General features: G+C 43.1%; 1 protein-coding gene across 2 annotated transcripts in view; it reads left to right on the forward strand.

Moving 5' to 3' along the window:
* MCU (mitochondrial calcium uniporter) overlaps positions 1 to 22,936 on the forward strand; it is a 1,096,889-nt gene extending 1,073,953 nt beyond the window's left edge. For both annotated transcript variants that reach the window (XM_069610523.1, XM_069610524.1), the window contains 2 exons: positions 19,808 to 19,924; positions 20,977 to 22,936. In XM_069610523.1, coding sequence (XP_069466624.1) covers positions 19,808 to 19,924; positions 20,977 to 21,054 — 195 coding nt within the window. In that variant the 3' untranslated portion in view covers positions 21,055 to 22,936. The remainder of the gene's footprint in view (positions 1 to 19,807; positions 19,925 to 20,976) is intronic.
* Positions 22,937 to 24,308: the final 1,372 nt, after the last annotated feature.

Consider the following 24,308-nt stretch of genomic DNA (forward strand, 5'->3'; position numbering starts at 1 on the left):
ATCCATTGTGAGACTTTGTATCCCCTCTGGGGTGGTTTTGAATGCGGTGTGGAGGATCTTTGGAAAAATGGATCTTTTCAGGTGTGGTTTATTATAGCCCAAAATCCGGAAACCAACAACTCAACTCAATATGATAACAAAAATGCACAGCCCACAACAAATTGTAATAAATGTGAACATGTTTGAAACCAGCAATTGCCAATGCAACATCCTGGCAAGGCATCACCATCACTAGAAAAGCCGAAAAAACAAATACGATTGGCTAGCTGGAATACTTGCAGTCATACCCATGTACAGTCATCCAAGGAAAACCATATAAATACATTTGACATCATAGTACTACAGGAAACCTAGCTCACGATTACACCAATTTGAGATTACCATGACATTGTGTTATTACCAGCAAAGCCTTCCATTGGAGGTCGACCAACCTCCGGACTACTTGTCGCTGTAAAATGATGTCCTGGCCTTACTATTCAACCATGGGCAGCACCAAACAATTGTTTGCAGTTGGTACAAATAAGCTACTTTGACCGTAAAATAGCATTGCTGAATATATACAGGGATCCTGCAGGTATAGCAGAGGATAGTTTCTACAAAGCGTTAATATCATTGCTTCATCGCAAACTTATTCACTACCTTAATTATGATAGATCTGAATCTGGAGTGCATTTATACAGGTCCCAAAGCAAGACACTCTGATGCAATGCAATGGATTACACTCATGACTGAACGAAACTTTAGAATGGTAAATGCATCATTGTTTGGCTATGTTCCACCACAGAGTACATGGGAAAGAGGAACATGACAAAGTATTATCAATTATATCTATATTGATAACCGTTTATTCTCTGAGGTGGACAAATTTGAAAATGGGCATCAACCCCAGAGTGACCACAACATGTTATCATTGACGTGGACCTGGGATCTTAATACAAACATCCCTAAAGCACAATGGTGTAAGCCTGCTCTCATCAATAACGCCAAAACACGGTTTCAATGGTGTGAGGATAACTTGGATTACTGAATGAAAAACTGCTACAGCACCATTTGAGCACCTCTGCTAAGCAGTATACAGACATTTTAGATGACTTTAAGTGGTCTTTAATGACATCTAAGACATGTACACACAAACATTGTTTTGATTCTGAGGTAAGGGGGAGAAAAGCCGACTGGAGGAGAGAAAGGAGAGCTATCAGCAAATTATAGAGCAAAGATCTATAGCTCTAAAATCAGCCAAATGTAGGTATCAAAATTGGATTAGGGGAAGAATAGCTTGGCTATTCCAGTGTGATAGTGAAGCCATGATGGCATCATTGTAAAATAAGAATTCAGAACAAATATGGCATTTATTGAATAACACCAATCATAATACGCAAATGCATAGTCAAATGAATGGAGTGATGGAGCACCAGTGGTTACAACATTATACCACCTTGTATGCTTATGCAGAATTTGATAATATGGTATATTCTCAGCGATCATCAGATATCTGAACATGCATCACTCTGTTAAAATCATCGAAGACCTAATTAAAAAATCAAGTAGGTCAAGGGCAATGGGTCCCGATGGACTTAGCAATGCCATGTTGATTCTTGCAATTGGGCCTTCATATAGCATAACATCTTTAGGGACATACTCATGAAATGCACAATTCCAACTTCGTGGTGCAAATCAGTGATTGTCCCAATTTTTAAAAAAGGTGATCGCTCATCCCCTACCAACTATAGGCCGTTAGCCTTATTGGATGCCCTGGCAAAATCTTTGCTTGCTTAGATCTGCAAGACTTTAATGCATGGAACGAGGGGTACCAGCAACATGATCCAAATCAAACCGGCTTTGTAGCAGGTATGGGGACTGGCATCAATCTCTTATGTCTTAATGCAATCAAGGTACAAGCCGAATTGACAAAACAACCAATTTACCTTACATTTGTTATTCTCCATTCAGCGTTTGACTCTGTTTCACGAGTCCTCCTCATGTCCAAATTTCAAAAAGCAGGTTGTCCTCCTACCCTGTGTGACATAATTTTATGCTTTCCATTCTAATACTACATTACAAATAAGAATGACTACAGAGGGGTTGTTGTCATAATCAATTCACACATCGAGAGGGCTGAAGCAGGGATGTACCCTTGCTTCAGCCCTCTTTAATTTCTTCATTCATGATGTTAGGGAAGCATTTGAAAATGTCATTTTTGATTCCCCTAAACTAAAGGGAGTATCAACCAAAGCCTTGTTTTACGCTGATGACCTAGTTCTTCTTTCGAAAACACTGATAAGTCTCCAGCGATTAATGAATGCTCTAGCACATTACCTAGAGAAAAATCAACTGGTGATTAATCTCAAAAAGACACCGGTAATGGCCTGTACTCCAAAGAAATCCCTTCGAGGTACTATCTCATGGACGATCAATAAGGCTCGCCGTGACATAGTACCTCATTATATTTGGTCATGAACATAGATCAAGAAATGCAAAACAGAAGCCATCTATTGCTATTAGAGCGTAAATTAACTTCAGCTGTATCACAGACCTAAATCATAATACACAAATATGGCAAGTTCACCTTGGGTCCAGTCATGACATATTATACACAGAAAGTCACCCCTGTTCTTTTATATGGCATGGACTCGAGAAGTATCTTGCCCAAAAAATGTTTTTGACAAACTTGAGGGCAAGTACTGGAGACAGGTCTTGCGGCTTCCACAGTGTATTCCAGCAGCTTGGCTGCGCTATGAATTAGGTCTGGTATCGTTGAATGAATTCCATTGCTGGCGACTGTGTGCAATGTGTAGAAAACGTCTTATATACTCGAACACAGGTACATTACTCAGAACACTATCTGATTTCATGTTTTTCTCTGATCATAGGTTTCCAAAGGCTTGGACTATGAGTATTTATCGAATCCTAGCCAATGCCGATGTCACCATATAAGTACTCGTTTCTAATCCAGATCGTGCCAAGCTGAAAATAAATCAGGCAGATTGGATAGAGACGAGAAGACGCTGTTAACCTATACACACTTTACAAAAAATCAATTTGAAGAAAAAACATTCTGGATGATGGAATCCTATCTATATAAATCTCCATCCCCCTTTATTAGATCCTCCATCCTTCGATTCAGATTGAACCTATGGCCTACTCAAGATCTTAGTCGATCGGAAATTATTACTGGCTAATAAGAATATTTGCCGCTTCTGCAGTGGATCAGGATGCAGGGAAACATTAGAACATCTTGTTATACATTGCACTGCTTTGGTCCCAGAGAGACACAAATTATTTGGCCAACAGAGTACTTGGGTACTCTAAATCATGAAACTAGATGGTTGTTAATCCTGTCTACGCCGTCTATTAGTATACAAATAGCAACAATACATTTTCTTTCAGCATTAGCGCTGAGTGATTATCAGCATCGATTGCCATAGAACCATTGGTTGAATTGCTATCTTTACTAATAAAATGAAGGTGAAATTAGGTTACAGGAATTAGTGATGTTGGCTTGGAAATGGTCGATGAGTGCTCATAGCTTAGCTCCATGCCTGTGGGAATGGAAAATGAACCTTACCTGTGACCAAACCATCGATTGTTCTAGAATTAGCCCAAGGTAATTCTATGGTTCACAAAATCCTTCAATGTATTGACTTTTGATAGCCAGACAAGATTTTAATATACTCAAATCAGGTTAAATGAAATTCGAGTTCTCATGACCAATGTAAGTTGTGTTCCTTTGCCATGCAGATTGTAAATGAATATATTGCGATTGTTTGGTTTCTGTTATCCAAATGAAGGGTGAGATAAGGATCTGGGAGATCAGTGATGATGGTTTGAAACATTGTTAAGATGTGTACATGGTCCATCGCCATGCTTGTTGGAATTTGTAATACTTTCTTGTTTTTCATTTTTTTATTTGTTTATAGTTCAAGTACAAAAATGTAGAACCTTTACACATTTTTTTTTTAAAAGAACAATAACATATTTACATTTAAAGACAAAGTTTACATCTTCTTATAACAGTTTAAGATGGAGAATATCATATCTGACACTTTGTATCCTCTAGTCCTTAAAACCTAGCAGCTCTTTTTCAATGTACTTACACAGGCTAACCAATTCAAATACCAGGGGTTTATGCGTACCTTGCATCATTCGTGCCCAAAGAAATTGCAAACAATCTTCGAAATCAATGTTTAAAAATTTCGCGAGTCGATTAGTCCTCATTGATTTGAAGTGTGGGCATTTAAGAATAAGATGTTTCATGGACTCAATCGGTTCTTTACATAAGGGGAAAACGGCATTTAGTTACTTTAGGTTCCCCTTTGTTGATCCAAATAGCAGTTCTTTCTCGTACGTTATAGGTTCAGTCTGTACCATATATATGCTTGTCTGGTGTGGTTGCATAGGAATAAAATAACATGATCGAATCTAGGGATACGTTGTTTCAGAAAAGCACCATACTCTTCGTACATGTTATATGCTGGTATTCTTTCAATTGTAAGCAGCCAATCCTGCTCAAAGAGCTTCCTTTTTGCAAAGCCTGGCCGCAAATATACATCTTCAATCGTAATACGTAAAGAATACAAAAGATGCTGCATACTAAGGTAATATTTGTTAAAGGAGGCTGAGGTGGATGAATCCAACATACATTTCTGGTCTTCGTACAAAGAGTTTTTAGGTGGGAAATGAATTTTTACATAACGAGATAGCTGTCGCCATTTCCAGCGTGTAGATAGTACTTTCTATTTTTGAAGAACCCAATTGCTGTATAAGAGTAATTTAATGTCAGGTTTTCGGTTCAAATGACACACTTATGCATTGGCATTGAGTAACTATGAGATTTGGGACAAATGAAGTCTGGCTCCAATGTTTTTTGTCTTTTTCAAATTGTGTCACCATCCTATGTTATATATATTATGTTATGTTGGCTGTACATGTATATCTTTTTTGATTGTTTATATATTGTAATTTTTGTGATTATGCACTATACAATTTTTATGTTAATTTCTTGTATTAACATTGTTACATTTTTTTTTAATTGAAAAGTTGATTAATTCAGCTAAATCAATACAAAAAGATTATAACATCCATAATAATGCATACTCCCCTCTCCCAAAGGGCCACAACCATTGACCTCATTGCTTTTGAAAAACACGGCAGGACTCTGTAGAGCCCTAATGGCAGGCTAATGAGCTCCCATGTTTGATCCTCTCACTGACACGGAAGGAAGCATCTGCATGGAGTGTTAATGGGGATTGTTGGATAACCATCATGGGGGTCCAGCTGGGACAATCGCACCACTGGCATGTTGCTGGGTTGGTGTATGCCCTCCATCCTAAAATGGCAATAGACCACCCAGTCGTTGACTATTCAGATGTATAGGCAATCTCACTTTCTGATTTAGTGTGTACTAGAAATGTATTGCTCAGAAAACACTTAGATGCTTGTCCTCACAATGGCCCTTTCTGGTTGAGTTCTGCATTTCGTATGCCAGAAGCAGACTATTGGATGGAAAAAGGTATATGGAAGGTGCTTCCTTCTCTTGTGTGGGAATGCCTGTGAACTCTAACCAAAAACCTCTAGCCATCTGCCGGATCCATGAATCCCCTAGCAAGGATTCCCAATTGTATACAAAGAACACTGTGCACCCACCAACTGGTGGTTTTTACATCTCTGATGAAAGGGGAAGGGTTGACTTGGAGGGCATCTCCACACTTGCCCTCTGCTTCCCTGACCTTTTTAGGTGGGAGGTCAAGGCATAAAATAGGCTGTGTCGCATAGCAATTTGCTATGCAATGCTGTAGGTCTGCTTATTCATTTGACACTTTTGTAGAACAGCTCGCTGTTTGAATTGCCATGTACAGTGAAAGCACAGCTCACCCTGCAGGCCTCTTGATTGCCCAGGGCTCAGTCCACCTTCTTTTCTCTGTTTACTGCAAGCTCAAAGGGGCCTTAAGAGAGAGATTCCAGCAGTGATCGACCCCTCCACTCTTAACTTAAAAGTGCCAAAGGCCTGTGTGGGAGTGCTAGCCAGGGTAGGTTATTTCTTTTTCAAAACAAAAGTAATCTGGATGATTTTATTAGGGATCTACGTTTAAAAAAATAAAAAAAGTATTCCAAAAAACTTGAGTTTCAAAATTGCAAAGGCGACTTGGTTGCATTTTGAAACTTCAAGCTTTTGGTAATGTGCTTAAGACAGTCCTGCAGTTCATCCCAAATAATTTAAAGTGTTGCAAAATGATAATTACAGTATTGCTACTGTAAAACGCTGCATTATCTTCATTTTCAATAAAGTTTAGGTTAGTATATCTAAACCTCATAGTGTGAACTAAATTTCCTTTTTTGGGGGTGAACACTATTACAAATGTACATCATAACATGGCCAAATGCTTTTGATGGCAATGGTCGCACTGTGACTTGGTGATTTCTTAAATCTTTGCACCGGGTTCTCTGACCATGAGCTGATCCCAAACTCTCTGACATTCTAGCTTATCACCCTGCTGCTTTATTACTCCTACGTCCCGTCCCCTTTCCTCCATACTTATGGGACATTCCTTCGTCCTGTGGGACGGGACCGGAACACTTTATAAAAGCATCCATAAATGTAGCAAAAACATTCTTTCTCTTTCTACGCGGGGCCCGGCATGCGGCCGTAGCCCCGCCCATCTCGGCTCCGCCCCATGCATCGACCATCAGTCCTTTTCTCTGCTCGTTTGGGACTGGACGCACTTGCATCCGCGGAAGATTGTCTTCCCTTTTTTCCTCCTCTCTGGCTCTCGCTAGCGATCGTGTACTAGTCTGTCTATGTCGTTCAAACTAGACTTTCCTGATTGTTCATCGTGTCACCAACGCTTCACAAGGGTGGATCCCCAACCTCTTTGTTTAGAGTGTTTGGGTCTGGACACCGTTGGGACTCCTGTTTTTACTGTGATTCCCTTTCGGTCCGGGCACTTCAAAGTCGGTTAGAGCGGTGGGAGGAGGTGTTTCGCCGTACTCCTCCTTCGCATTTTCAATCCTTTACCGACGAAAAGAAGAAACGCCCGGTAAATTCTTTACTTTTCAGAGCACCCCAGCCGGGAGACACCTTTCCGGGTTCTTCCCGGGCCGGGAGGATCGTCGACCGCTCTATCTCCGGGGGCTTGCCCTGAGGTGCCCTCTCGGCCTAATAATTGTACCAGAGTTTTCTCTGAGGGTCTCAGTAAGGGGCCTGTGGACACCGGAGTACGCTCCGAGGCCCATCCTACGGGGGCTGCTTTTAGACCCTTTTCTACTGAGTCGTGGGGTACCGGAGCTTGCTCTGAGGCCTCTTTATCGGCTTTCCTCAAAAGTACTGGGGTGCCCCCCGAGGCCTTGGTTGGGCTTGGTGTTACCGAACGGATGTTCGAGGCCCACGCTAGTAAGGCTGTTACCGGACCTGGGTCTGAGGTCCCTCGCACAGAGGCTAAAGACACAAACACTTCTGAGAGGCCCGGCAAGGCCTTATCAGGGAAAGTTGTTTCTCACAATTCCCGCTCTTGTGGTGACGCCAGAACTGTTGAGGGTGCAAGGAGTGAGAGTTCCTCCTTTACCGGCAGCGCCAAGGTCCTTTGTGAAGGCTAGTTTGGCTATTGGTATGTCGCAGAAACATTCCAGGCCTCATAGTACCGGCTCGGCCGAGGTTCCTTATGTAACGGCTAAAAATTAAGACCCCTGATCCACCGACGGGGACACCTGCTCACTTCACACGTGCCTCAATTCCCCTCAGGTGATGGTAAAATGACGGCCGTTCCCGCCACGACCACGGCAGCCATTTTGGGCTCTTCCTCTACAACTACGCCATCAGCCTCAGGTGTAGGGGTTGGTTCTGAGGATGAACATAAAATTCCTTGTACGCATCAGTTTCATCCAGTTTACGACTGGAACGCTGGGATGCCCCTTCCGCACAACATCTTGTTGCCGGTGGGGTCGGCACCTTTGATTTTTGTGGACACTTCTGGCGATGGGCCTGCTTGGCAACCCTCCCCTCTGCGTCCCTGGAATTATCCTCCTCATGAGGCCTACTGCGGCAGCCCCAAAACCGTCTCTGGAGGATGCCTTTTTCAGCAAATTTCAGACGCTCATGCGTACCGACCCCATGCGAGTGTGTTTCAAGGCCTTTTTAGGGAGAAATGCCCGCCTGCGCCTCCGGCTCCACCCGCTCCTCTGGTGGTTCCGCCGGTGCTGCCCTTACCTACATTGCCTCCCCCGACCCTCCCGCCCTTGCCCCCATTATCCCCCGTGGACAAGGCGGTGCCTGACACGGTTCAGCAGGACCCTGACCTCTCGGATGATGGGCAGGACGATCAGGACAACGAAGACCAGCCCCGCTCTATCAGAGCTTTTCACGACCGGCTACTGGACATGATGTGCCTATTGGATCTGCCAGTGCCCGAGGCACCCGCTGTGCAGGAGGATGTGCTTTTGGGGGCGTTCACCCTGTCTCCTTCGTAGCGTACCGGCCTGTTCTTGCAGAAGGACATTTTGGCCGAAGTTTGTAGAGTCTGGGAGAAGCCACACTCTGGACTTTTTGTCAATAAGAAAATTGACACACGCTATTGGCTCCATTCTTCGGAAGAGGTGGCCCTAGCATCTTGTCCGCCCCCCTCCTCCACGGTGGTGGCTGCGGCCACTTTACAGTCCAGGCCTGCAGCATCCTCTTCTACGACAGCTACTCTGGTCCTGGGGTAAGAGGACAAGCTCCTCGACTTCCTTGGGAGGAAGATTTTGGCTAAGTCGGCCTTACAGCTCCGGCAGGCTAATGCAGAACTGGTGTTGGTGGGGGCGAATATGAAGATGTGGAAAGGTCTGTCGGAGTTCGAGGAGTACATTCCGGTCGAGAAGCTGGAAGACTTTAAGGCGTGTTTATCCGATGCCAGGCTCTTGGCCCAGGATCTTCTTGAGGCCGCAGATCATCACGTCGACACTTTGGCTCGGGGACTTATGCAGGGAGTTGATACCTCTCGACAGGCGTGGCTGCATGCCACCAAGTTCTCAAAGGAGGTGCAGGACAAGGTGTTGCACCTACCGTTTGACCGTAAGGCGCTTTTCCATTCTACAACGGATGTGGAGCTCACCAAAACGAAGGACAGCACCCAGACAGCTAAGTCCTTGTCCGTCCTGGTCAAAACTCCTTTTAGGAGCCAGAGACCGTTGTCGTAAAGCCGGCCCTCCTCTGGTTTCAGGGGGGTTCTAGACCGGAAATCCCACAGAGTGGATACCCCTTCGGGTAATTCCCGCAAGAGGAAGCAACGGACCCAGTTTTTCTCCCGTTCCTCAGCCTCCTCCTCAGGTTCAGGTGGTAACACCACTGAAAAGCCTGCCAAATGAGGGTTCTCCACACTCGCACGAAACCCCGGTGGGAGGACGCATTGCGTCTCATTGGGAGGTGTGGCAGACCATCACTGAGGACAGGTGGGTCTGGTCAGTCGCTCGGGCGGGCTTCTGCTTACCCCTACCCCCTACCCCACCCTTCAACTCTCCTTTCCAGCAGTCAGGGTCGTCCTCCCTAAAAGCCGGGGTTCAGAAACTTCTGGACCTCAGAGCTGTGGAGCCCATTCTCCTTGGGGAACAAGGGGAGGGCTTCTACTCCCGGCTGTTTACGGTGCCCAAACCCAACCAGGCTGGCCTGCGCACCATCCTAGACCTTTCCCAGTTCAATCTTTCCCTACCCCAAGAGAAATTCAAGATGATCACGCCCCGTCAGATACGGTCTTCGTTGCAGATGGGCGATTGGCTCAGCGTGGTGGACCTTCAGGATGCATACATGCATATACTGATCTGAAATCCACACAGGAGATGGCTCAATTTCTCTGTGGGAGAGGAGCACTTCCAGTTTCGAGTGCTACCTTTTGGCCTCAGCTCAGCGCTGCGTGTCTTCACGAATATGATATCGGTGATCGCGGCATGTCTTCGTCTGCAGGGTATCCATGTGTATCCGTATTAGGACGACTGGCTTTTACGCATCTCTTGCCCGTTGAAAGCTGCCTGCAATCTTCAGTCTCTCCTCCAGCTCCTGTTCCACCTCGGGCTGTCAGTGAACTGGCGGAAATCTTCCATGAGGGTCTCTCAGGACTTGATTTTCCTGGTTTTTTTCGCTGGAACACGTTTGACTGCAGAGTGTACTTGACCGGGAACAGAATGGCGGATCTGTTGGCCAGGTGTCAGATGTTTGCGCAGTCAGAGAGCATGTCGGCCTGGTGGTTCCAGAGGCTTTTGGGCCTCATGGCCTCGTGCGTGTTGGCTCTTCCTCTTGCTCGTCTCAAGATGAGGCAGACTCAGATGGCTCTTCGGAGTTCTTGGCGTCCGGCGGTGAATCCGGACTCCAAGTTGATAACTATTCTGGCTTCCATGAGAGGGGACCTGGAGTGGTGGTCTTCTCTCAGCAACCTGTCGGTGGGTATGGGTTTTCAGGACCCAGCCCCGATGGTGATGGTCACGACGGACTCCTCCCTTCTATGGTGGGGTGCGACGTTGGATCTTCTTAAGGTCTCGGATCTTTGGTCGCCTCAGGACAAGCTCCTCCACATAAATCATCTGGAGCTTCTTGCGATCTTCCTAACGCTCAAGGCGTTCAGACCGATCATTGCCAACAAGGTGGTCCGTGTCCGCACGGACAATATGGTGTCGATGTATTACATCAACAAGCAAGGGGGCACCAAGTCTCCCCCTCTCGTGGACCTGTCCATCCAGATTTGGGAGTGGGCGGTTCGTCGTGGTGTTTGGCTACTTGCAGTACACATTCCAGGCCAGCTGAATGTCATGGCAGATCCCCTCAGTCGGCGAACGATGGTCAGCTACGAGTGGGAATGGAAGGTGGAGATCCTCTCATGGATTTTCCTGCGCTGGGGCACTCCGGAAGTGGACCTCTTTGCTACGGCGGCAAACAAGAAACTTCCTCCTTATGCCTCCAGAAACGGGCTGGGAGCCTCCTCTCTGGGGGATGCTCTTGAGATTCCATGGCACAGCATGAGGGCTTATGCTTTCCCGCCTATGCCTCTGGTCCACCGGACGATTTGCAAACTGAAGAACACAGTGAACTGTTCCCTTCTACTAATAGCCCTGTGGTGGCCGGCCAGGTTTTGGTTCTCAGAACTTGTCGGTGTATCCACCGATCAGGTTACCAGTGAGCCCCAATCTTCTTCACCAAGAGGAGCAGCAGCTGTGGCACCCCTCCCCACAATCGCTCAGCTTGGCAGCATGGGGCCTGAGTTCAGGTCTTTAGGACACTTTAGCCTGTCTGTGGAAACCCTCGACTAGGTCTCAGTACAGAAGCAAATGGCTCAGGTTCTGTCAATTGACATGGTACTGTCCTTTGTATCCCACTTAGCAGAGTCGGGAATTCACGTTCTGTCATGCAGAACTTATCTTTCGGTGGTATCCGCCTGCCTATCTACGGACCAATGCTCTTACTCTGTCTAATCCAGTGGTTAAGAGACATTTTGCAGGCTTGACACGCCTTTTCCTCCGATTCGTAGTCCGCACCCGTCGTGGGATCTTAATGTGGTCCTGATGGCGTTGTGCCATAAACCTTTCGAACCAATGGCCACGGTCGACCTCAAGCACCTGCCTTGGAAGGTGTCTTTTTTGGTTGCCGTTACTTCAGCAAGGTGCGTGAGCGAGCTCCAGGCTTTGTCGTGGAGCATCCATTCTTGGTTTTTCACACTATTAAGGTGGTCCTACGGACAAACCCTTCTTTCCTGCTGAAGGTGGTCTCTGATTTCCATCTGAACCAGTCAATCTCCCTGCCGGTCTTTTTTCCGAACCCCGCTTCAGAGGCGGAAAGGGTTCTGCATTGCCTGGATGTTATTAGGGCTCTTAAGTTCTATCTGGACCGAACATTCCAATTTAGGATCTCTTCTCAACTGTTGGTGACCTTTGGTAATCCACAAGGTAAGCAGGCCTCGAAGGCGACTATCTCTAGATGGATTACTGCCTGCATTACGGAGTCTTACACCGTCCAAGGACTGCAGCCTCCTAAAGGTATTCATGCACACCTAGTGCGGGGCAAGGCAGCCGCAGTTGCCTTTCAGAAATATGTCCCCTGGGAGACCATCGCAAAGGCGGCTGCTTGGGCCTTCCCATCGGCTTTTTGTAAGCATTATTGTCTAGACCTGAGCTCCAGATCTGATGCTCAGTTTGGTCAGGCTGTGCTGAAGAACCTGTTTCAGTAAGTTTTTTTTTTTTCCATCCACCCATAGTTCCTGTAAGGAGTGCTTGGGAATCTCCCATGAGTATGGAGGAAAGGGGACAGGATGTAGGAGTATAACCAGGTTACTCACCGTAGTGACCACCTTACTCCTAGTCCATAGTCCCCTTTCCTCCATAGGGCCACCCTCCGCCTGCTCTAATAAGGTTCCTCTGTTATTGCTAAAGGTCTCTGACCTGGTGATAGAAAAGGACTGATGGGCGATGCGTGGGGCAGAGCCGAGATGGGCGGGGCTACGGCCGCGTGCCGGGCCCCACGTAGAAAGAGAGGAAGGACAAAAAATGTTTTGAAACATTTTTGGATGCTTTTACAAAGTGCTCCGGTCCCATCCCACAGGACGGAGGAATGTCCCATAAGTATGGAGGAAAGGGGACTGTGGACTAGAAGTAAGGTGGTCACTACGGTGAGTAACCTGGTAATCAGCTACACTGAAAGGGAGATGGCTTAGTTTGCCCAGTTATCTGCCTGCTTCGCCATCCATTCTCCCTAGTCTCTTGCTTTCTTTGCTCTTACATATTAAATACACAGAGAACTAGATGTTTACTTAAAAGTAGGTATCAATACTTCCATCCAGTCTTTACATCTGTAGGTCAACTGCAATACCATTCACTGTAGTAAGTCGCCAGAGCTCACTTTGCTCGAAGATTATGAGTGCATTATATATTGACACCTGCGGGGGGAGAGCTTGCCAATTCCGAGGCCAGGAATGCAAGCGGAATCTGCAAGTAGCCACTCAAATGACCTGCTCCGTTGCTATACCTCTGCCCAACCTTCATCCTGTCCTTGTGGGTGGTTCGCAGGCTAACCCATATCTGGAGTGCCATACCTCGACCCCCCGGACCCCCCTGCCCACTCAACTGTGTACTTCCTGGCTCACCTTGAAGACTATTTCCTGTCCTGGAAATAGTTATTTTCAATCACGGCCATGTGTGTAATTTCTTTTAAATAGAAGCATGAATTGTTCAAAGACTGAATTGTTCAAAGACTGGTAGCCGCACCCCAGATGGCGGCTCTGAGTGCAATAGCACTTTCATGTGTGCATAGGGCTAGAATGCTGTACTTCAGCCTACCCGGCTGGGGCCTGAGGACCATTGGCATCCAAGTTTACCAAAAGGGCATCTATTGCTTTATTGAAAGCAGGTCTTATCAATGGCGGGCAAGGGCCATCTTTCCACCTGAAGTTGACAACTATGTGTGCCACCAACACCATACTACGTACTTCGTCTCAGGCTATGACTTACACAGCAAACGATGGGTCAAGCATGCAATATACGAGATACTGCACTGTGCAACAATGACTGCACCGAGCTGAACAGCTTGTATTCAAAACTGTTGTCATTCTTTATCATATCTATTGTGTACATTCATGCAGCTAGCCTTTACATTTTACAGACACACATCTCAGTAATGGCCTACTTCAGCGACCAACAAAAATGCTGTATTGTTGCTCATTTCATGTCTTGGCTGCAAATAACTTCTGGTAACATTAAAAATATTAGTACAACACTGCTAATCAAATACATTTATTTGATAATCAAGAAAAGTTTAATTGCCAAACTCTGCTAATCAATTTTTGAAAACTGTTTGCCCTGTAAGTGTCTGGCTTAACTTCTTAGCAGTAATGGAGTGATTCTCTCCCTGCCTTGGACCGTCTGTCCACTCTAAAACAGCCAGAGTGCCCCCTGCTGTCAGTAGGGAAAACTTTCAGAGCAAATACCTTTTTAATGGCACTTGGGGCTTTACTTATGGCGGTAAACACCCCATGAACTTAGTGAGTTCTTTGTAACGTGTCCCTGAACAGCCAGTCTTGTGCAGCAGGTCCTAAAGAGGAGGTAACCATTTCTCCCAGGTTGGAATCGAGGCATATCACTGCCCCCTTTCATCAGCTAAAGTGCAGTTCATGTTGCTATGTAGGCAGAGCGCCTTCTTAATCCAACCCCAAACATAGCTAGGTCCACGGCGTCCTCGTGTCACACGCCGTCTCAACCAAGTCTACAATTTTCACCAGCAGCCCCAAGACCTCTAGTAGTTTGTCTTGACAGGCCTTCAAGGCCACGTCGGTGCCTTTTTTTGCGTCTCTGCTAGCCTTGCTGATAAAGGTGTGCGCATTTTCATATGAATGTCTAGTGTAGACATTACTTTACCCGGTATGTCATGCCGAGGGCATTCTGCTCTCATCTTGACCCCAAATTCCCTCTCCAGAGGTTTGTGGAGTTGGAACATCATGAGTCCAATCTGCCAACTTAAAGTGAAGCAGACCTTCTGGATCAAACATCTGTCCTTCCCCTTTAAATGCCAGAGACTAAAACTTTTTGAGGGCCACTGTCTTGACCCCAACAGAGTTCAAACTCATCCATGGATGTTTTGCCTGTTATCTGGAACTCCTCTGGGCATGATGACCTGTAGGGGGGCACTTGCTTGTTATTTTTTTTTTTAAGGCTTCTTTTCAAAGTCTCTGAGCTCTGCGGATCTACACTGTTTTCAAGGGCAACGGGGAGAGGGTATATGCACTGCCTTGGAGCCATTACGGAGTGTGGCACATTCCCCCGTCTCACCACTCTGATCTTCAGAGTGGATCTCCTTTTATTATCCCGAAGATGTGCCATCAGTCTGTGTTGGAGCAGGGCAGGTCTTTCTGAGAAGGCTCTTATTACTGTGGGATCCACTGAGGAACCTCAGACTCTTAACTGTTATAATGCAGACCTGATCTTGCCACTCATCAAACCAATCTAGGCTCTGATCCCCTGTCACTTTTACCACTAACATCTATATATTACTTTTCTATTTTTTTAATTTTCTTTTTGTGTGCTCTTAAACGTTTTGTTGAATCTGATGTTCCGAGGAACCAGATCTGCTGATTTGCCAGCAGGCCGGCTATCTGGTCTTGTCAGCACTGGCTGGAGGCTGTCGCTGCAGCTGTTGCAGAAGCTGAGAACATGTCATGCATTCTGAGAGGAGCAGACCGCAAACAATGGCACAGGTCGAAGATGGGGTGCTCTGGGCGGTTATATTGGTTGGCACGCAATATACGTTCTGTTTTTTAAATGTTGAATTAGTTTTAAAAAATTTAACTTTACATAAATGTATCTATAAACCAGTTCAGAAAAAGTAAATTAATTATATTATATTCTGAGATATAAATAATTACTAGATTATCAAAGAGATTAGGGGCCTGATTCACATAAGCGTGTTATAATGGTGCAATCCCATAGGAAAACATTCTGTGAATCAGGCCCTAAATACAGATCATTGAAGTGCTAGTGACAGTTCCTGTTAGCATTTTTTTTTATTCTACACAATTTTAATACTGATCCTATATTGTCCCCAATCATCAATCTGTGTCATACGCCTTTTCCAAAATAGGGAAGATTGGGATGTATACATTGCTGGAACTACACATTTCTTAAATGTATTGTTCCTGGGAAGTTATATAGTTGGATGCTTGAGTGTTTAAACATCGTCTGGAACACCACAGAGTCTACAAGATCGTTTATACGTCGAAAGGCCCATCTGGGGCATTGGCACTCCATAGTAGGCAATATGAATCTTATATTCATCCCTCTAACTTGTGACAAGGGAAGATATGTATGTATTGTGCTAGTTTTGTTTGATTCCTAAAAAAATTTGAATATTTGAAATGAAGAGAATATGCATTTAGTTGTTGAACTGTTATTCTCCAGTCTTTTTCAGAATCTTTTTAGTTGTATTAGGATTTTTGACACATTCTGAGGGGTCTGAACCAATTTCCTGCAAGAGTTTTGGCATCCTAGCAAACTTATTTGTAGAGGAGTTATTCTCCAATACATTCTTAATAGCCTCAAAACGTGATTTAGTTGGTGGATTGGACATCTTTGCATATAAGGATAGTTTTTTCCACCCAACTATACTTTCCAATGAATTAGGATTCCACTCCTGTGTTGTTACAGTATTTGGTATGGTAAATTGAAGTCCCAGAGTAGTTTTCCAGATAACGCCGTCTAAGGTGTTAAGGACTTTGCACATGTCTTGCAAGAGGACATCTAAACCATAGGTTAAAATTAACACTATTTTCATACGATAAAATTTCAAAAGTGGCATTAATATGAATTTGGATAGTTTCAAATACATTCTTTTGAATTGGGCAAGGAGGGGTTTTATCTTGGATTGAAGATATGTTATTGTTTCAATAGATAAATAATTGGAAACATTAAATCCCAAATAAGTAAGAGAGAGGATTTTTTAAAAGCTTGATTTCAACCACTTTCCAGGGCGTATTTTTGGGGGATCTTTTGTTTGTAAGCATCATAATTCTGGAGTTGCTTCCATTCACCATAAAGTTGTTGTCAGTACCATATCTAGTAAATTAATCAAATTTGTTCTAGTGCCCCATAGGAGGAGTTTTATCAAAGTAAAGCAGATAATCCGCAAAAGCAAGCCGGTCAATGGGAATTTAACCTAATTTTACAGCAAAGCAATCTAAGTTGTTCCATAACTCTCCAATATCTATGATGTAGAGATTGAAAATGATATAGGGGCCAAGATGCAACCCTACCTTAATTCATATGTGTACCAATGGCCCTTGATATAATTGACCTTCTTTATTCAGCCTTATTTTAATTCCCGCGTTTTCATGAAGAAGCATGATGAGACTACGTATATAATCTGGAATGCCCCAATGTTTTAGTTTTTGCCAACGTTTCTCCCTGATCGCCCTATCGAATGCATTGTACATATCCATGGTAGTGATCTATACAGTTTGTCCAAACTTTTTTTCTCATGGACGCAAAAAGATGAATAAGGACCGTCCCTTTTTAAGGGATGTACCAAATCTCTTTCAAAAGCCAATTTGGATTTTCAAAAGTAAAACCTAAGTTTACCACACAAGTTTCCAGTTGTTTCAAGAGTAAAGAAGCAAAGATCTTAATGGACGCCATGAGGATTGCGATGCAGCAGTAATTAGCCGGATTTGATTTGTCTCTTTTTATATATTGGAATAATATAGGCGAGGTGCCAACTAGAAGGGAGAAGCTCTTTATAAGAACTGGCTCCAATACTCATGTTGTGGTCTTGTGGAAACATCTAACGGTATTGGGAGGAGGTCTTCTAGGATGGAGTTAGTGACTGTATTACCACATACTGCACTATTCTATGTTTAATTCCAAATTATTTAAAATTGTCTGTTGGAGCCAGACACTAGACAAAGCGTTGTTCTTGCTAAGCAACAGATACTTATGAAATGGAAATCTAGTGGGAGGCCCCAACTTGAGTATTGGCTCCAAAGTATGTTACTGTTATCTGCTAGGGAAAGAGTCTTCATTCAGATCCTTATTAACGTATGATACTATCAATTGATTTGGGGCACTTTCAACAATGTATATGTTTAGTGACACTAATATTGTTTTTATTTTTGTATACTTATAATTTAGACCCTGATATGATGGTTAATTCTTATTAGTTACCCCTAGATCATTCCTGACTCGTCTTGTGTTATTTAAGTCTTTGTTTCAATGTGAGTTGATACCATACAGCTGTTTATATTAATGGTTAAATATGTTAGAATATGTTCAATAGGAATGGGAAATTCTGCTCACTCACGCTGATATTGGGATTTTTCGCAATGCTTGCTCTGCTGTTGCTTTTACGGATTACCTTCCCTTGAATTGTTGTATCCCTCCTTTTTGTTTGTTGTATTATACTTTGGTAATAGTATTGTAATCTTACTATCTGTATGATTAAAAAATTATGAATTGGCGGGGGGCAAAAGTAATTTAATGTGTTAGTCAGGAATCTAGCCCAGAGTTTAGGGTTAAATGTTATCATGATGGGGCCAAGGAATTTGGGCCTGGATCTCTCTATCATCTTGGATTTAAGAATTGGGTCAAAAATATAGTCAGTTAAAAAAAATGCTGTTCTCTTCTCCTAAGATTTTACATAGTGATGTTTAAATTGGAATTCCAATCTTTAATCTGGCATATACGGCTTTATGTTGGGTGATCAGTGTCATTTCTTCAATCAAATTATCCTGGACTTTAGGGTTATTGGGTGCTAAATTATTGGTAATCTCCCAAAAAGATGCAGTATCCTTAATTAAGGGAATGTACCATTTGTGGACTGTCCGTTATATACAAATCATATTTCATCCTTTTAATAAAGTTCAGATATTTCTGGCATATCCTTATAAAAATTTACTGTCAGGGTCATCATGCATATATAACTGTCTAATATGCCTCAGGTAATTTCTTTTTTTCATTTTGACTTCAGCCAGTTTTTTATTAGAGATTAATTTTAGGATTATTACAAAAATATGCCCTGTCTAATCTTTGTTAGACATTCATGAATAGTCTTCGTAAACATGTCTGTGGTAAACATTTGATTGGAGTCCACATTCGAATATTCAATCATCAATAACAAGGAGTTTTATTACATTTATTTAAAAGGCTAGTGTTCCAACGTACACTAAAACCCTTCGTAGTGTGGGTGCAAAAGCTAAAACCAGTTCTATTTCCAGCCACATGGGGTTGAATTCTATACCAAATGAAATCACGGTGTGGTAGTCATTAGACATAGCCATTATATTTAATGGAACATTTTATAGGCAAAGGTTTAGAGATAAAAGTTTGTTCTACTGAAAATGAAGCTGCCCCTCTTTTCCACATTATCGTTTGAGAAGAAGAGACGTGGCGTTAGTAAATGTAGACCCCAAGAGGTCATAAGGTGAACCCTTATGGTCTCCTAATGTTTTTAAGTGTCGGGCCAATCCATGTGGAATTCAGATTAGCCTCACAATTATAATTTTAGTTAAATGTACAGAAGGACTTACAATCTCCAGAGACCAGAATATTGTTTTGATAGATCTTACAAAGCCACTGGGCGATTATATCGTTTATCTCATTTAGGGCAGTATCTACATGTACAGCAGCAGGGTTCCAGTATACGTTTATTAAAAGGAAATCCTGTTTCAAGTTGCTGTTATTGGTCTCTAAAGTGATATCTAAAAACATACCACTGTTGGCATCAATCTGCTTACGTCACTCTGCTGCGCCTGAGCTGAGTATCAGTGTGCACTGTTCCGACAGAGAGGAACTCGCCCTTTACTGAGGGGTTCCTAACCAAATGCTGAGGGGCCCTGTCAATACTTTTTTTTGCTGCTGAATCCTCCACCCTTGCTGCGTGCCTGGTCCCTCAGGCCCAGCAACATTTTACTGTGCGCAGCATGGCTACAGCAAGATACCTACGCAGAAGTCTAATATAAGGAAATATCATTATGTGCTGCTAGAGCAGCTTCAAAAAGGCGATTGCTACTACTGATACGCTGAGGACTGTGATTTGGTCATATGGTCACATGTGGAGTTGCAGATCCCATGTAATCGTTGAAATTGTTGAAACATTTCCCAGGGTCATGGAAATTAATCCTTTACCCTGTTTTCTGTTCTTTAGGTTTTGAAACACTGAAGCTTGAGGAAAGACTAAATAAAAGCATAAAGCCTGCCCCCGGTCTTGACATAGAATAAAGGCTTTTATGTGCATTTCTATAAACCTTAGTTATTATTAGTTGTTCAAGAGTGCAACTAAACGTATTATATTACTTCCTCTTCTTTATTTTTTTTAACACAGGAATACATTTATCCCGATGCAAGGGACAGACAGTACTTGCACTTCTTCCACAAAGGAGCCAAAAAGACATGTTTTGACCTCGAAAAATACAACCAACTCAAAGGTGCAGTTGCTCAGGTAAGAGAAAGGCACACAGTGTCATCTGTTTTTGTTTTTTTTTATTTGCATTCTGCAGGTCACCTCTCAGTTTTAGTACTGTACTTTGAATTAGATTATGAATACTAAAAATACAGAACCATGCTTGGATTGATCCCTGTGTCAAACTCATTAGAATGTTTCCCACACCCAACCTCTGGAGGTTTGTAAAACCTTTATCTGACAGCATTTCCAATGGATGGTTGTGTGTGAACCGAAATCTTTGTCGCATGCCAAATTCTTAAATGTAAGCTATCCCTGCTAGAGTTTGTGATGGATACTGGTTCTGTGCCTGCTTCATCTCTGGGTTGTTGATCCCAAAGCCCTAATATCTAGTTTTTTAAATTTTATTAGCTTATATTTTAAAGCGCAAGGGTGTCACAGATCACTACACATAGAACAGAACTGCATTTTACTTAGCACTATAAAATGCATTGCTCGTCAAAGATAAACATGCAAAAGAACATTATTATTATCAAGGTCCCAGCCTGTTGCATAGCACAGGAATTGTCAAGTCTACCTCTGCCCTTTGTATCATTTTTTTTTGTGTGACCGGCATCCTTTGTGTTTGCATTAGGCACACAACACACTAATTGTATTGCCATAACACTTATTGACATCAACCATTATTTGCCACCACTCTTCGAAACATATATATAGGGGGTTGCAGGAGGCAATTTTGCTTTCAAGAGTAGAAAGGTTTTCATGTAATAAAAACATTTTGATGGTATTCGACTGAAAAGCACACCTAAGTTCAGCAAATAATGTTAACCGAACTGAAGCTGCCAACAGCACATCACAGTTCTCTTGCTCACTCTCTCACTCTGTCCTACTAACTTACACCACCCTCTCTACTTTCGGATCCGTCAGAGTGCCAGGGGACCACTCCGGTGGTGATAGTGCACAGTATAAATATCCATGATTAGTAGACTTTGTATAGTACACTTCGAATAAATAATTGTCTAGATATTATCTAAAAGAATCTGGCATTTTACTACTTTGGTCCACTAATTATATTTTACTTTTCTATTTAGACGGAGTTAGATCTTAAGAGGCTGCGTGACCCCCTGCAAGTGCACCTTCCGATACAGCAGATCAATGATAAAGATTGATAAACTGAGACTTACTGTATGACCCCGGCAAACCTGTGGATAACTCTTGCCTTTGAATGAAGTATTGCAGGTGGTAGCTGGGAGGTGGTTTGGGGGTGGAATGTTTACTTTTTACCTTTAATTAATAAAATAAGAGAGGATTATAAAATGAAACAAATTGGGAGAATAAGTGTGCAAATTAAATGTCTCTCAGAAAAGGGCTTGGGGAAAATTGTCTTAATCAATACATCTTTTTTTCCCCTCTCAGGATGAGAATTCAGTGCACTTGAAAAATGTATGGTTGAGTGTTCCATACTGAGAATGTAATGCTGGGTTATTTGTGTTCCTTTTTTTTCTTCTGGTACTATTAACTTGGGATGGTGTGGCTATAACACGTCAATGTCCCAATATCCATGGCAGGTCTGGCATAACCAAACATTCAAAATGTAATGCCAGTGGGAGTTAACATTGACCTGTCCAGGTCGCATACTTAACATAGCATTTTCTAACAGTCAGGAGATTTATTTTTTAAATGGCCTGGTCACTGTGGGCCACTGAATCATCCCAACCTTTTTATCAGAAAAAATCACCTAACCATGTACAAATGGACATGCAGATATTGTCTGTTCCCCTCATGCATCAAAGACAAATTTTATCCAAGTCCAAACACCAAAAAAAAAAAGCTTGGTGCAGATCATCTGAAAATGGCACGTGGTGATCTCCCAACACAAGTTCCTCTCTCCAGCACATTGGACCTTCGGTCAATGGGCTAAATGCATGACAGGTTTTATATGTATTCTTTATTGGTATAGAGGGAGGGTTACCCCCACACCCTCGTGTCTGGTACTTAGCTTGGTTTGGCTAGCGACTGAGAAATACTTTTTGAGGAATTTCTCATACCCTGAGATCAGTTAGGAATCGCAGAGTCCGCACCAAGGTCTAAAGACATGATCACTTGCATTCATGACATACTGCACATGGTTGCATTGTTCATGTGATCTCGCTGGCATAGTTTGCTGATAGTTGAAGGATACTACATTTCACCTGGAATATCGTAGCCACTCTACTGCTACAAGTGTATTGCCATACTTCCAGTGGCTCCGATTTTTGATACTAATCAGAAGTGGGACTTGGGTTTGTTCCTTTCTGTCCAGAATGTGGGAAGTGTACTTGATGTATGTAGGTACATCGTTTTCTTATCTAATCACTTCCAAAAGACAGCAGCTCAATCCATCTCTCCGAAAATAGCTGAACACACTGTTGGAATTGTGGAGCATGGCATGAGGTTTGGGTGGGAGGGCAGGGTTCTAATTTATCATTGGAGTGGGTATTTTTGTTCTCCTCACAGAAAGATTCAAGCTACAAGAAATGCTACATAGAAAAGAAGCAGGTGCCTTGTGAAGTTGAAACCAATATTAGATTGCCATCTTTTTGAGGGCATGGCAGATCTCTTGTGCAATCTGTTGCCAACACTACTGTTGAGGTTTCAACAGGCAGACCAAACAGTCGCCACTACACCATGCCAGTGGCATGGAGAAACTGTGTGGTTGCCTCCTCATCTTGCTAAGCGTGGTGGATGTTTACTTTCCTTCCACCCCTCTTTTTTTTCTCCTTTTAATTTTTCTTTTTATATAAATATATATATTATTGAATGGTTGAGTTATTTTTTAAAAGTTTTATCCCGTGTGTGTAAAGTTTTAAAGAGAAGAAACACTTAACACAAGGACTGTCACCCAACAGTTGCTGGGCGTTTGTGTATGTGGGGAGGGCGGGCATGGAGAAATGTCCTTAAAAAGGTAGGGAAATTATTGAAGGTGTGTAAAATCATGTATCATTTATGAAATATGTATAAAAGAGAAATGTAATTCTGCAACAATAAATACTTATTCAATTTTTGAAATAAGTGTCAACATTTCTTTTCCATCTGGACTTATTCAAAACAATACTCTGTTTATTCGTTCAGCTATATAGCATGTCTATTCTTTTACACTTTGATGTTAATGTAACATATTCTAGTATATTTATCAAAATGTATAAAATATGAATGACTTATCATGCAGATGATTAAGATAGTCTGGCTGTTTCCAACGGTGAGAGTAAGTAAACCACCTTAACCAGTGTCTACAAAGCTTACATACTTTTCTAAAATTCTTCAATGGGCACCAGTGTCTCAGTTGCCCTTTCTTTTTTTAACTTTTTTTTTCAAAGAGTTACATCAAACAAAGCTTAAAGCAGTCGGTAAATTAGCATAACGGTGCACATATATCTATGTGTATACTTACATAATATTCACAATCGATTAGGATGGTGACAGTGCATTGCTGTCATCTTCAGGGAGCATATTACATAGGTATAGTCGGAAGAGAGACCATATGTCCTTAGGACGGCACGACGACAGCACAGTTATAACAAATTGTTCCTCACATTCATTTATCATCAAGTCTTTCAAAAAATCTTCCCTTTTGGGAGCCTCTGTGTAGGGCTATCCGTCTGTACAGTGAAATGGGCAGTTTGGCCCAGAGTTGTAGTTTGATGGAGAGAGATTGTAATAATTCCCCATGGTTCTCTGCATATAATGTGTTTTTCTCCAGCATGGGGACTGGCATGGATTCACATGCTCATGAATATTCCCCGTCGTCAGGCTGGGAATCCTCGGTAAAGAAAAAACTCAGTATCAGTTTCGTTTCTGATCTGACTTTTGTAGTAGTAACCAATCACTGATTTCTGCGTCATACTGACCACAGCCAATGACTGCCCTCTCCCTAAGACCCGCCTCTGGCAGCCATCCTCAGATTTTTACCGCACGTTCAAGTGTTGGGATCCTCGTGCTATTGCTCTCGAGCTTTAGTGCGATTTTGCGCTTTTTTCATAGGAAAATGTTCTCTTTTTTCGGTCAAAGAGCCTCAAGCTCCACCTTTTCTATATCCGATCAACGGGGATCCATGTCGGATTCTTCTACGCCCCTCAAGGGTGAAGATTTCGTCGAGTCAGGCTTGGAGGACTCCAGAACTTTCTCAGGCCCATCTCGGACATGGCCCAGGAGAAGGGAAGCTCGACGCCCGGGAAGCTGTTCAGGGTCTGCCCTGCATGCCAGCTTCAGAATGTCTTCAAGGAGGACGAACACTCTCTTTGCCTCTACTGCCTGCATGAGGACAAGACGCACGCGGAGACTGTGCGTTTTGCGGGAACATGTCGGAGCGGACCATAAAGGACCGCCATCTGCGTCTCGCCAACTGGCTGGATGGGAAGAGCCCATCAGAAGAGAAAAAGAAGTA

The sequence above is a fragment of the Ambystoma mexicanum genome, chromosome 8 (assembly GCF_040938575.1).
Source record: "Ambystoma mexicanum isolate Mex_15411 chromosome 8, UKY_AmexF1_1, whole genome shotgun sequence".
NCBI classification, from domain to species: Eukaryota; Metazoa; Chordata; class Amphibia; order Caudata; family Ambystomatidae; genus Ambystoma; species Ambystoma mexicanum.